The sequence below is a fragment of the Salmo salar genome, chromosome ssa02 (assembly GCF_905237065.1).
Source record: "Salmo salar chromosome ssa02, Ssal_v3.1, whole genome shotgun sequence".
In the NCBI taxonomy this organism is placed as follows: Eukaryota; Metazoa; Chordata; class Actinopteri; order Salmoniformes; family Salmonidae; genus Salmo; species Salmo salar.
Genome location: NC_059443.1, coordinates 93,318,663 through 93,333,225, shown reverse-complemented (window position 1 = coordinate 93,333,225; position 14,563 = coordinate 93,318,663). Strand labels below are relative to the sequence as shown.

Here is a 14,563-nt window from a genome sequence, read left to right as displayed (position 1 = left end):
TTTTCAATTTGCCGAGAACATTAATTCGACCTGGATTTGATCATTAATTACCGTATAATCCAGCGTTTTTAATCGTTTTTTCTCTTATTTTTGTTGTTGTTGTGTTTATTATGGATCCCCATTAGTTCCCGCCAAGGCAGCAGCTACTCTTCCTGGGGTTTATTATGGATCCACATTAGTTCCTGCCAAGGCAGCAGCTACTCTTCCTGGGGTTTATTATGGATCCCCATTAGTTCCTGCCAAGGCAGCAGCTACTCTTCCTGGGGTTTATTATGGATCCCCATTAGTTCCTGCCAAGGCAGCAGCTACTCTTCCTGGGGTTTATTATGGATCCCCGTTAGTTCCTGCCAAGGCAGCGGCTACTCTTCCTGGGGTTTACTATGGATCCCCGTTAGTTCCTGCCAAGGCAGCGGCTACTCTTCCTGGGGTTTACTATGGATCCCCATTAGTTCCTGCCAAGGCAGCGGCTACTCTTCCTGGGGGTTTATTATGGATCCCCATTAGTTCCTGCCAAGGCAGCGGCTACTCTTCCTGGGGTTTACTATGGATCCCCGTTAGTTCCTGCCAAGGCAGCGGCAACTCTTCCTGGGGGTTTATTATGGATCCACATTAGTTCCTGCCAAGTCAGCAGCTACTCTTCCTGGGGTTTATTATGGATCCCCATTAGTTCCTGCCAAGGCAGCAGCTACTCTTCCTGGGGTTGATTATGGATCCCCATTAGTTCCTGCCAAGGCAGCAGCTACTCTTCCTGGGGTTTATTATGGATCCCCATTAGTTCCTGCCAAGGCAGCAGCTACTCTTCCTGGGGTTTATTATGGATCCCCGTTAGTTCCTGCCAAGTCAGCAGCTACTCTTCCTGGGGTTTATTATGGATCCCCGTTAGTTCCTGCCAAGGCAGCAGCTACTCTTCCTGGGGTTTATTATGGATCCACATTAGTTCCTGCCAAGTCAGCAGCTACTCTTCCTGGGGTTGATTGTGGATCCCCATTGGTTGCTGCCAAGGCAGCAGCTGCTCTTCCTGGGGTTTATTATGGATCCCCGTTAGTTCCTGCCAAGGCAGCAGCTAATCTTCCTGGGGTCCAGCAACATTAAGGCACCTTCCACAACAGATTTCCCAACACAATGAGTGTGTGCCCTCAGGCCACTACTCTACAACACAAAATCCATGCTTGTGTGTGATCAAGTGTGTTTATTATTTTATTGAACCTTTATTTAACTAGGCAAGTCAGTTTAGAACAAATTCTTATTTTCAATGACGATCTAGGAACAGTGGGGGCCCCTGAACACTGTCTTGTTCAGGGGCAGAACGACAGATTTGTACCCTTGTCAGCTCGGGGATTTGAACGTGCAACTTTTCGGTTACTAGTCCAATGCTCTAACCACTAGGCTACCCTGTGTCTGTCTCTTCACAGTCCCTGCTGTTCCATAAGGTGTATTTTTACCTTTTTAAATCTGATTCTCCTGCTGCATCAGTTACCTGATGTGGAATAGAGTTCCATGTAGTCATGGCTCTATGTAGTACTGTGGCGCCTCCCATAGTCTGTTCTGGACTTGGGGACTGTGAAGAGACCTCTGGTGGCATGTCTTGTGGGGTATGGATGGGTGTCTGAGCTGTGTACCAGTCGTTAGGACAGACCTCTGGTGGCATGTCTTGTGGGGTATGGATGGGTGTCTGAGCTGTATGCCAGTCGTTAGGACAGACCTCTGGTGGCATGTCTTGTGGGGTATGGATGGGTGTCTGAGCTGTATGCCAGTCGTTAGGACAGACCTCTGGTGGCATGTCTTGTGGGGTATGGATGGGTGTCTGAGCTGTGTACCAGTAATTTAAACAGACCTCTGGTGGCATGTCTTGTGGGGTATGTATGGGTGTCTGAGCTGTGTGCCAGTCAGTTTAAACAGACCTCTGGTGGCATGTCTTGTGGGGTATGTATGGGTGTCTGAGCTGTGTGCCAGTCAGTTTAAACAGACCTCTGGTGGCATGTCTTGTGGGGTATGTATGGGTCTCTGAGCTGTGTACCAGTCGTTAGGACAGACCTCTGGTGGGCATGTCTTGTGGGGTATGTATGGGTGTCTGAGCTGTGTACCAGTCGTTAGGACAGACCTCTGGTGGCATGTCTTGTGGGGTATGTATGGGTGTCTGAGCTGTGTGCCAGTCAGTTTAAACAGACCTCTGGTGGCATGTCTTGTGGGGTATGTATGGGTGTCTGAGCTGTGTGCCAGTCAGTTTAAACAGACATCTCGTTGCATTCAACATGTCAATACCTCTCATAAATAAAAGTAAAGTGTTGAAGTCAAATCTCTCTTCTACTTTGAGCCATGCGAGATTAACATGCGTATCATTAATGTTAACTCTCCGTGTAGCTTTAAGGTCCCAGTCCCCTCTTTGTGGCACCAGAGCACCACAGAAAGATCAGTAAATCATTGTCAATATAAGTGTTTTGTGATGACTGAGCCATCGGACTCAATGACAGAGCTGAATTTACCTTTTTGCCCTACATTTCATTTAAGGTGCTTCAAACAGCTAGAACAGATGCACACCTGTCACTCACTGGGCCTCTCACTCACTCTGGGCCTGTCACTCACTCTGGGCCTGTCACTCTCTGGGCCTGTCACTCACTCTGGGCCTGTCACTCACTCTGGGCCTGTCACTCACTCTGGGCCTGTCACTCTCACTGGGCCTCTCACTCACTCTGGGCCTGTCACTCTCTGGGCCTGTCACTCACTCTGGGCCTGTCACTCACTCTGGGCCTGTCACTCACTCTGGGCCTGTCACTCTCACTGGGCCTCTCACTCACTCTGGGCCTGTCACTCACTGGGCCTCTCACTCACTCTGGGCCTGTCACTCACTCTGGGCCTGTCACTCTCTCTGGGCCTGTCACTCTCTCTGGGCCTGTCACTCACTGGGCCTCTCACTCACTCTGGGCCTGTCACTCACTGGGCCTCTCACTCTCTCTGGGCCTGTCACTCACTGGGCCTCTCACTCACTCTGGGCCTGTCACTCACTGGGCCTCTCACTCACTCTGGGCCTGTCACTCACTCTGGGCCTGTCACTCTCTCTGGGCCTGTCACTCTCTGGGCCTGTCACTCTCTGGGCCTGTCACTCTCCGGGCCTGTCACTCTCCGGGCCTGTCACTCTCCGGGCCTGTCACTCTCCGGGCCTGTCACTCTCTGGGCCTGTCACACTCCGGGCCTGTCACTCACCGGGCCTGTCACTCACCGGGCCTGTCATTCACTGGGCCTGTCACACTCCGGGCCTGTCACTCACCGGGCCTGTCACTCACTAGGCCTGTCATTCACTGTCCATGGTTCCTCTGTGGTACCAGTCAGTAAACCAGCCAGTCAGTCAGCTCTTCCATTCTGTTCATAATGTCTATTACAGTCCATGGTTCCTCTGTCGTAACAGTCAGTAAACCAGTCAGTCAGTCAGCTCTTCCATTCTGTTCATAATGTCTATTACAGCCCATGGTTCCTCTGTAACAGTCAGTAAACCAGCCAGTCAGCTCTTCCTTTCTGTTCATAATGTCTATTACAGTCTGTAACAGTCAGTAAACCAGCCACTCAGCTCTTCCATTCTGTTCATAATGTCTATTACAGTCCATGGTTCCTCTGTAACAGTCAGTAAACCAGCCAGTAAACCAGTCAGTAAACCAGCCAGTCAGCTCTTCCATTCTGTTCATAATGTCTTTAAACTGTACATCTTATTTCAAACAATGTTACATACAATGTCATCATCATCATCATCATGGCATCTCAACAGACACAAACTAAAGAGATCAGCCCAGTTCCAAACGGCGCCCTATTCCCTATTATAGTGCACTACTATAGACCAGGGCCCTATTCTCTATTATAGTGCACTACTATAGACCAGGGCCCTATTCTCTATTATAGTGCACTACTATAGACCAGGGCCCTATTCTCTATTATAGTGCACTACTATAGACCAGGGCCCTATTCCCTATTATAGTGCACTACTATAGACCAGGGCCCTATTCTCTATTATAGTGCACTACTATAGACCAGGGCCCTATTCTCTATTATAGTGCACTACTATAGACCAGGGCCCTATTCCCTATTATAGTGCACTACTATAGACCAGGGCCCTATTCTCTATTATAGTGCACTACTATAGACCAGGGCCCTATTCCCTATTATAGTGCACTACTATAGACCAGGGCCCTATTCTCTATTATAGTGCACTACTATAGACCAGGGCCCTATTCCCTATTATAGTGCACTACTATAGACCAGGGCCCTATTCTCTATTATAGTGCACTACTATAGACCAGGGCCCTATTCCCTATTATAGTCCACTACTATAGACCAGGGCCCTATTCCCTATTATAGTGCACTACTATAGACCAGGGCCCTATTCCCTATTATAGTGCACTACTATAGACCAGGGCCCTATTCCCTATTATAGTGCACTACTATAGACCAGGGCCCTATTCTCTATTATAGTGCACTACTATAGTCACCATGTTTTGAGTTTTAATTAGGTTTTGTTGTGTAATTTGTTAGATATTAAGGTTTTTGTCGTGTAATTTGTCACTGTCGGATCTAGAAGCACAAACATTTCGCTACACTCGCAATAACATCCGCTAAACATTACATTTTACATTTTAGTCATTTTAGCAGACGCTCTTATCCAGAGCGACTTACAGTAATGAATACATACATTTCATACATTTTTTTCCCCCTCCGTACTGGTCCCCCGTGGGAATCGAACCCACAACCACTGGCATTGCAAACACCATGCTCTACCAACTGAGCCACATGGGACCACATGATGTACGTCGACCAATAACATCAGCTAACCACGATGTACGTGGACCAATGACATCTCGGATTAGGTGGCTGACCCTCTGGCCAGTAGTAGTGCACTACCTAGGGAATAGGATGCCGTTTGAGCTGAAAAAAAAACAATAAAAAAAAAAAAAAAAAGAGATAATAACATAGATATATATTTTCTAGAATATATGCAACAGAAAGTTTTGGACTGACCGGGTCGGACGCGGTTACGGCGGGACGTAACGTGTGTGTGTGTGTGACCCGAAAAAAAAGCAGTTCGGATAGAAATTAAACGCTATGTAGAACAAAACACGCCTCTCTCTCTGACAGACGTAGAATGAAAGGAATTAGGGTATTTGGATCTATACTTGACATTTCTATCTGCTACGTTCCGCAAAACGTTTTGGCGACCGAACGTGAAAAAAAATCCTGGTGTCATTTAATTACGTCAGATGGTCAATTAAGTTCTGAGGGATTCTATAAATGAAAAAAAATAACGTTTTCATTAAATCTACGGGCCCAAATCAGCACCTGTGAATTTGCTGATTTATTCGCGGATTTCGCAGGTCGCGAAATCCAACATGTCTGTGGATAGACAGCTACTGTCATTTTATGTTAACGTGTATCGGTCCACAAGGAGAAAGAGCCCTCCTCCTCTTCCTCCTCCCTTTCCCTCCGTAACCCCCGTCCGCCCCTCATCCCCGTCCGCCCGTCAGCCAAACTAACAATAAAATATAACATGATATCACACACTGTCAATCATCAACCAAACGGGGGGAAAAGTCGACGTAGGATGTGACTGAAATAACAAGTCCTGGCTGGAGTAACAACGTAACATGCAGGACGAGGAGACCAGGGGGGAGACCAGGGGGGGACCAGGGGGGACGAGGGACCAGGACGAGGAGACCAGGGGGGACGAGGGACCAGGACGAGGAGACCAGGGGGGACGAGGGACCAGGACGAGGAGACCAGGGGGACGAGGGACCAGGACGAGGAGACCAGGGGGACGAGGGACCAGGACGAGGAGACCAGGGGGACGAGGGACCAGGGGGGGACCAGGACGAGGGACCAGGGGGACGAGGGACCAGGGGGGACCAGGACGAGGGACCGGGACGACGAGGGACCAGGACGAGGAGACCAGGGGGGACGAGGGACCAGGAGACCAGGGGGGACGAGGGACCAGGACGAGACGAGGGACCAGGGGGACGAGGGACCAGGACGAGGAGACCAGGGGGACGAGGGACCAGGACGAGGAGACCAGGGGGACGAGGGACCAGGACGAGGAGACCAGGGGGACGAGGAGACCAGGGGGACGAGGGACCAGGGGGGACGGGGGACCAGGACGAGGAGACCAGGGGGACGAGGGACCAGGGGGGACGAGGGACCAGGACGAGGAGACCAGGGGGGACGAGGGACCAGGACGAGGGACCAGGGGGACGAGGGACCAGGGGGGAGACCAGGGGGACGAGGGACCAGGGGGGGGGACCAGGGGGGGACCAGGACGAGGGGACGAGGGACCAGGGGGGACGAGGGACCAGGGGGGGACCAGGGGGGACGACTGGGGGGGACGAGGGACCAGGGGGGACGACTGGGGGGGACCTTAGAGAAACTAGAGGAAGATAGCTCTGGTCCAGGGCTGGGGGACCAGGACGAGGGACGACTGTAGATATCACTGACCCAGGAACAGATATTAACCCCTATAATGGGACCAGGGTTATAGAGGGTAGATATCACTGACCCAGGAACAGATATTAACCCCTATAATGGGACCAGGGTTATAGAGGGTAGATATCACTGACCCAGGAACAGATATTAACCCCTATAATGGGACCAGGGTTATAGAGGGTAGATATCACTGACCCAAGAACAGATATTAACCCCTATAATGGGACCAGGGTTATAGAGGGTAGATATCACTGACCCAGGAACAGATATTAACCCCTATAATGGGACCAGGGTTATAGAGGGTAGATATCACTGACCCAAGAACAGATATTAACCCCTATAATGGGACCAGGGTTATAGAGGGTAGATATCACTGACCCAAGAACAGATACTAAATGGACAAACGCTACGGGGGAAAGATCTGGCCAGCTTATAGTCCTAAAACCCGGAAATGACTTCCCCTCTGGTTCGTTCAGCCCATTCCTAATGGGGGAAATGACTTCCCCTCTGGTTCGTTCAGCCCATTCCTAATGGGGGAAATGACTTCCCCTCTGGTTCGTTCAGCCCATTCCTAATGGGGGAAATGACTTCCCCTCTGGTTCGTTCAGCCCATTCCTAAAAACGAACGGGGAAATAATGGGGGTTTTGGGATAAACTCTTTAAAATAAGATCTGAGGTCAACACACTGACTGAGTAAGTCTTGTACCTTTTGTTCTCTGAGATAATATCAGTCAGGTAACATCACCTTTATGAATTATGAAGTCTATATGTTGTATTTCTATGTTAATATCAGTCGGGTAACATCACCTTTATGAATTATGAAGTCTATATGTTGTATTTCTATGTTAATATCAGTCAGGTAACATCACCTTTATGAATTATGAAGTCTATATGTGCTTTTTCAAAATAAATAAAACTAAATGTTTATCAGACCTTATTGTATATATCCCCCCCCCCCAAAAAAACGTTCATTTCCCCATAGGGTCTCTGACCAATGAAGCACGGAGGAGGAGGAAGTTCCTACAGAAACACCTTTAATTTCCCCATAGGGTCTCTGACCAATGAAGCACGGAGGAGTAAGTTCCTATAGGGTCTCTGAACAATGAAGCATGGAGGAGGAGGAAGTTCCTATAGAAACACCCTTTTCATTTCCGCATAGGGTCTCCGACCAATGAACCATGGAGGAGGAAGTTCCTATAGAAACACCATTAATTTCCCCATAGGGTCTCTGACCAATGAACCATGGAGGAGGAGGAAGTTCCTATAGAAACACCCTTTCATTTCCCCATAGGTCTCTGACCAATGAAGCATGGAGGAGGAAATTCCTACAAACACCATTCATTTCCCCATAGGTCTCTGACCAATGAAGCATGGAGGAGGAAGTTCCTACAGAAACACCATTTCCTCTCCTCTCCACAGAGAGGGGGGGGGGAAACGGGGTGGTCGGCACGGCAACAACAGAACTTCCCACAGTCTTACTGTAAACCCCACCCCATGTCCTCAGGTCAGTCTCTGATTGGCTGATAGCCTCGTGGCGTGTTCCATCCATCCTAGCATGCAGGGGGGGGATTTAACAGAGTGACGTTCCAACGCCCACACACACACACACACACACACACACACACACACACTCTCTGAGGCCATCTAGTCCGCCAGGTGTGTTTCAGTGACGTCTCATCTTGACCTTGCGTGACCCGTCGCCGTCTTGGCTCCGCCTCCGGTAGTTCTCGGAGCTGTTGCTACGGCGATGAAGGCGGGATGAAGAGGAAGAGTGACGATTCTCCTCTTTATCCATCTCCAGAACCCTCGGTCTGAAAGAGAGAGAGAAAGAGTTAGGGGGGAGGGGCTCTGGTCCTGTATCTCAGGTAGGAGGAGTTAGGGGGGAGGGGCTCTGTATCTCAGGTAGGAGGAGTTAGTGGAGGGGAGGGGCTCTGGTCCTGTATCTCAGGTAGGAGGAGTTAGGGGGGAGGGGCTCTGGTCCTGTATCTCAGGTAGGAGGAGTTAGGGGGGAGGGGCTCTGGTCCTGTATCTCAGGTAGGAGGAGTCAGGGGGGGAGGGGCTCTGGTCCTGTATCTCAGGTAGGAGGAGTTAGGGGGGAGGGGCTCTGGTCCTGTATCTCAGGTAGGAGGAGTTAAGGGGGGAAGGGGCTCTGGTCCTGTATCTCAGGTAGGAGGAGTTAGGGGGGGGCTCTGGTCCTGTATCTCAGGCAGGAGGAGTTAGGGGGGGGGGAGGGGCTCTGGTCCTGTATCTCAGGCAGGAGGAATTAGGGGGGGAGGGGCTCTGGTCCTGTATCTCAGGTAGGAGGAGTTAGGGGGAGGGGCTCTGGTCCTGTATCTCAGGTAGGAGGAGTTAGGGGGAGGAGCTCTGGTCCTGTATGTCAGGTAGGAGGAGTTAGGGGGGAGGGGCTCTGGTCCTGTATCTCAGGTAGGAGGAGTTAGGGGGGAGGGGCTCTGGTCCTGTGTCTCAGGTAGGAGGAGTTAGGGGGGAGGGGCTCTGGTCCTGTGTCTCAGGTAGGAGGAGTTAGGGGAGGGGCTCTGGTCCTGTGTCTCAGGTAGGAGGAGTTAGGGGAGGGGCTCTGGTCCTGTGTCTCAGGTAGGAGGAGTTAGGGGAGGGGCTCTGGTCCTGTATCTCAGGTAGGAGGAGTTAGGGGAGGGGCTCTGGTCCTGTGTCTCAGGTAGGAGGAGTTAGGGGAGGGGCTCTGGTCCTGTATCTCAGGTAGGAGGAGTTAGGGGGAGGGGCTCTGGTCCTGTGTCTCAGGTAGGAGGAGTTAGGGGGAGGGGCTCTGGTCCTGTGTCTCAGGTAGGAGGAGTTAGGGGGGAGGGGCTCTGGTCCTGTATCTCAGGTAGGAGGAGTTAGGGGAGGGGCTTTGGTCCTGTATCTCAGGTAGGAGGAGTTAGGGGAGGGGCTTTGGTCCTGTGTGTGTGTGTGAGTACCTGTGTGTGTGTGTGAGTACCTGTGTGTGTGTGTGAGTACCTGTGTGTGTGTGTGAGTGTGTACCTGTGTGCAGCGTCGGGGTCAGCTCTGCGGTGAGAGCGTTTGGCCTTCAGAGGGGCGTGTCTCTCAGGGGGGGAGGGGCTCTGGTCTACACGGGGGGCGTCCGGCCTCGTCCTGCACACACACAGAGAGAGTTAGCACAATAGCCTGACGCCACAGTCAACCCGCGGTTGTCATGGCGACAGACGTACTTCCTGAGGATGATGACGGCCCGTCTCTCCTTGATGTCCTGGGGGCGGATACAGTGGGTGATGTCATCAGCCGCGTAGCCACTGAGAGGAGAGAGAACACTGACATCACTCTCTCTCTCTCTCTCTCTCTCTCTCTCTCTCTCTCTCTCTCTCTCTCTCTCTCTCTCTCTCTCTCTCTCTCTCTCTCTCTCTCTCTCTCTCTCTCTCTCTCTCTCTCTCTCTCTCTCTCTCTCTCTCTCTCTCTCTCTCTCTCTCTCTCTCTCTCTCTCTCTCTCTCTCTCTCTCTCTCTCTCTCTCTCTCTCTCTCTCTCTCTCTCTCACACTCTCTCTCTCACTCTCTCTCTCTCTCTCTCACACTCTCTCTCTCTCTCTCACACTCTCTCTCTCTCTCTCACACTCTCTCTCTCTCTCTCACACTCTCTCTCTCTCTCTCACACTCTCTCTCTCTCTCACACTCTCTCTCTCTCACACTCTCTCTCTCTCACACTCACTCTCTCTCACACTCTCTCTCTCTCACACTCTCTCTCTCTCACACTCTCTCTCTCTCTCACACTCTCTCTCTCTCACACTCTCTCTCTCTCTCACACTCTCTCTCTCTCTCACTCTCTCTCTCTCTCACACTCTCTCTCTCTCTCTCTCTCACACTCTCTCTCTCTCTCTCTCACACTCTCTCTCTCTCTCTCTCTCACACTCTCTCTCTCTCTCTCTCTCACACTCTCTCTCTCTCTCACACTCTCTCTCACACACTCTCTCTCACACACTCTCTCTCACACACTCTCTCTCACTCACACTCTCTCTCACACTCTCTCTCACACTCTCTCTCACACTCTCTCTCACACTCTCTCTCACACTCTCTCTCACACTCTCTCTTCCTCCCCCTCCCACCTGAGGACAGTAACACTTCCTCTCCTGACAGGAAGCTCCAGGACGGGCTCGGACACTCTGATTGGTTTAAACTGGAAGCGGCAGCCGAAGCAGAGGGCCGAGTCCGAGAAGAAGGAAACGGATACGATCGGCCGGGCGAAGATGTGAAGCGGGTCGACGTGCGACACGATGCAGCCGCCTGGCTGGTAGTCGTTGATCACCGCCGAGTTCACAAAACCTACAGGACAACAACATCAACAACAACAACAGCATCATCATCATCAACATCAACAACATCAACAACAACAACATCAACAGGCTTTTCCTGGAGACAGGAAGTGAGCTGAAGCACGTTAAGGTCAAATCTGAGACAGGAAGTGGGCCGGAGCACGTTAAGGTCAAATCTGAGAAAGGAAGTGGGCTGGAGCAGGTTAACGTCAAATCTGAGACAGGAAGTGGGCTGGAGCACGTTAAGGTCACATCTGAGACAGGAAGTGGGCTGGATCACGTTAAGGTCCAATCTGAGACAGGAAGTGGGCTGGATCACATTAAGGTCCAATCTGAGACAGGAAGTGGGCTGGAGCACGTTAAGGTCAAATCTGAGACAGGAAGTAGGCTGGATCACGTTAAGGTCAAATCTGAGACAGGAAGTAGGCTGGATCACGTTAAGGTCAAATCTGAGACAGGAAGTGGGCTGGAGCAAGTTAAGGTCACATCTGAGACAGGAAGGGGGTTGAGTAACGATGCAGGATGTTAAGTGGTTAAAAAAGTGATTTCACCTTCAGGTACGACCCCGCTGGCGACCAGTTTATTGATGACGAGGTCGTGAACCCAGGTCGGGATGTCGTCCACCTCTCCTTTAGGGTACAATCTCTCCTGACCAGGTCCTCTCTTCTCTAGCTGGGCCCCGTATGTATAGCCCTGGAAGAGGAGATGGGGTGAGAGAGAGGGAGGAAGAGGAGACGGGGTGAGAGACAGAGAGGAAGAGAGAGGAAGAGGAGACGGGTTTAAAGACAGAGAGAGGAAGAGAGAGATTTAGAGACAGAGAGAGGAAGAGAGGGGTTTAGAGGCAGAGAGAGAGGAAGAGTAGAGGGGGTTTAGAGACAGAGAGAGAGAGGAAGAGGGGTTTAGAGAGAGGAAGAGGGGTTTAGAGAGAGGGAGAGGGGTTTAGAGAGAGGGAGAGGGGTTTAGAGAGAGGAAGAGGGGTTTAGAGAGAGGAAGAGGGGTTTAGAGACAGGAAGAGGAGAGGGGTTTAGAGAGAGGAAGAGGAGAGGGGTTTAGAGAGAGGAAGAGGGGTTTAGAGAGAGGAAGAGTAGAGGGGTTTAGAGACAGAGAGGAAGAGGGGGGGTAGATACAGAAGAGGAGAGGGGTTTAGATACAGAGAGAGGAAGAGGGGTTTAGAGAGAGGAAGAGTAGAGGGGTTTAGAGACAGAGAGGAAGAGGGGGGGTAGATACAGAAGAGGAGAGGGGTTTAGATACAGAGAGAGGAAGAACAGGTGCGTGACCTCACCTCTCCAAAGAAATATTTGTTCCGTAGCGGTGCCCGATCCACGGTGTGTTCCCGGTAAAGCCCCGCTTCTCCGTTAGCAACCACCTCATTTATCTTCCCCTCAATGACGTCACAGTCCTCTTTAGAGAAGACCTCTACCTGAACAATGCCACTCTGGACACGCCTCGCCTCCTGGAGGGAGATGGAGAGAGAGACGAGGAGAGAGAGAGGGGAGACGAGGAGAGAGGGAGACGAGGAGAGAGAGAGAGAGACGAGGAGAGAGAGAGAGAGACGAGGAGAGAGAGAGAGAGACGAGGAGAGAGAGAGACGAGGAGAGAGAGAGAAAATGGGGGGAAAAACAAATATTGATTCATACTTTTAAATTGGATTCATGTCAGAGAAGTAACTTTCAGTGTCAACAGCAGGTACAGGGGTCATCATACCTGTTCACGGGACTCCACAGGATCACTGCGTTCCACCTCATCCTCGGAGGAATCTCGGTGCTTCCGCTTCCGGCCGTTCCCGTTACTGTTACCTCCGTCGGTAACTTTAACTTTTCGGTTTTTGTAACTGTCGTCCTTACCGGTAACTCTGTTTTTATAATTGTCCCGGTGAGGAGTCATGGACTTCAGCTTTTCCCTCAAGTCGGAGAAACCACTGGCTGACATTTTTTATTTTATTTTTTGTTTAAATATAATTAAAAAGGTTACATTTGGAGTTGGTTATTTGTCATTATTTAACTTCCATAACTGTTAAGTTTGTAGAAGTGAGACCGGTAACCGGTTACCGTCCTTACGGTAGTTAGTTAGCTGGCTGTCTGTCAAGTGGTTATGTTGTGATGTGGCTAGGCTAGGCTAGGTTAACCACTTAGCAACCAAACTCACTAATTTATAAACGGTTTGTCAACCAAAAGTCGACGATTCCAAATTTTTTTGACGAGTTAAATAGATGGAATTAAACACCGTTTAGTGTTTGTTTGTTTGTTGTTATTATTCCAGTAGTTTTCATGTTAATACAAGCTAGATAGGTAGCATGGCTAACGTTAGCTAGCTGGTTAGCAACCAAACTCACCAACTTAAAAACGGTTTGTCAACCAAAAGTCGACGATTCAAGTGGTACATTTTACGAGTTAAATAGATGGAATTAAACACCGTTTCGTTTTTGTTTGTTTGTTGTTGTTATTATTCCAGTAGTTTTCGTGTTAATACAAGCTAGATAGGTAGCATGGCTAACGTTAGCTAGCTGGTTAGCAACCCGTTAGCAACACAGTGTCGGAAAAACATTTGATACGCAACGGTATATTTGTAGTTGACTAGACAATGTTTACAAAAAACGGTAAAAACCCCCCAAAAATATATATATATATTCTTACGAGTCTGACTTTTATGTCGTTATTACATAAAAAAATAAAGTCGTGATAAAAAGAGAATCGTAGTTAGCAACCACGCATTTTCACAACTCTTGTTGAACCGGGTTGAAAGCGAACTAGACTCGGGATTTTTTTTCCTTCTTCATTGAAAACCAGTTAGGATGTTTTATACACCGACACCTACTGGACTGGAGTGTGATGGGGGTAAATCACCTCCTGGTCGGTCTACATTCAAATTCCCTTCCATTAGTCTTAGTTTTTCCTCTCGATGGTTTACACACATTTTCTGAAAGCATTGCCTCATATTCTCAGAACTCTACACACACAATAGGCAAAACCCCCTCAATTCTCCAGCAAAATGAAACTTTACATTCAAAACAATGTTATTTCTTATCAAAAATTGTATTTTGTTTTCAAATGACACACACACACACAAACCATCATATGAATAGACATTTATAAACCAGTTGAACACTGATGTGCTCAATGGAAAACACTTCTTCTCCATTCAGCATAATGACTTAGGCCTTTTTTTTTGGTTCAGTGTTACCATTACTACAGACAGTACATTACATAAGTGTGTTGTAAAATATTTGAGAATATTGTTTTTTTTTACTCAGAACACACAAATACATGGTAACAAATATATTACATTTTTCCCACAAAAACAATGTGTACATCCCATTCCCAACCAACACAAAGTTGCACATACTGTGGTCTACATACAAAACAGAAGAATATAATGTATACAGTTACAGTAAAAAAAATAATAATATATATATATTTTTTAACTATGCTGCATCCTCTGTTCTGTTGCGGTCTGGCCACAGCACCTCATCCACATCACAAGCAATGTTTTCCCTGGCCAAGCAGCGGGGGAAATATCGCCTAGCATGGCGATTCCAGCCATGAAAAGCATCAGCTGCTATATCTCCACATGAGTCTTCCAATAGCTTGGAGAAGAGGTATACACGTTTGTGGATTTCGGTCATACACTTTCCATCTCCAGGCAGAAAAAAAACAAATCCTCAAATAGGATTGAGGAATGGAGAATATGGAGGGAGATAAACAACTAAAAAGCGTGGGTGGGCAGTGAACCAGTTACGAACCAGAGCAGCCCTGTGGAAACTTACGTTGTCCCAAATGACAACATACCTGAGCTGCTCTGGGCCATCTACCTGATCTGGTGGAATCAAATCAAAT

General features: G+C 49.2%; 1 protein-coding gene across 1 annotated transcript; it reads right to left on the bottom strand.

The window, feature by feature from the left end:
• Positions 1-7,470: 7,470 nt before the first annotated feature.
• LOC106594281 (RNA demethylase ALKBH5) lies at positions 7,471-13,483 on the bottom strand. Its single transcript, XM_045712412.1, has 7 exons — positions 12,435-13,483; positions 12,013-12,183; positions 11,282-11,423; positions 10,524-10,740; positions 9,639-9,719; positions 9,451-9,561; positions 7,471-8,264 (listed from the first exon to the last, which is right to left on the bottom strand). Exons 1-7 carry the CDS (start codon positions 12,657-12,659, stop codon positions 8,117-8,119), a joined length of 1,095 nt encoding a protein of 364 aa, XP_045568368.1. The 5' UTR covers positions 12,660-13,483; the 3' UTR covers positions 7,471-8,116.
• Positions 13,484-14,563: the final 1,080 nt, after the last annotated feature.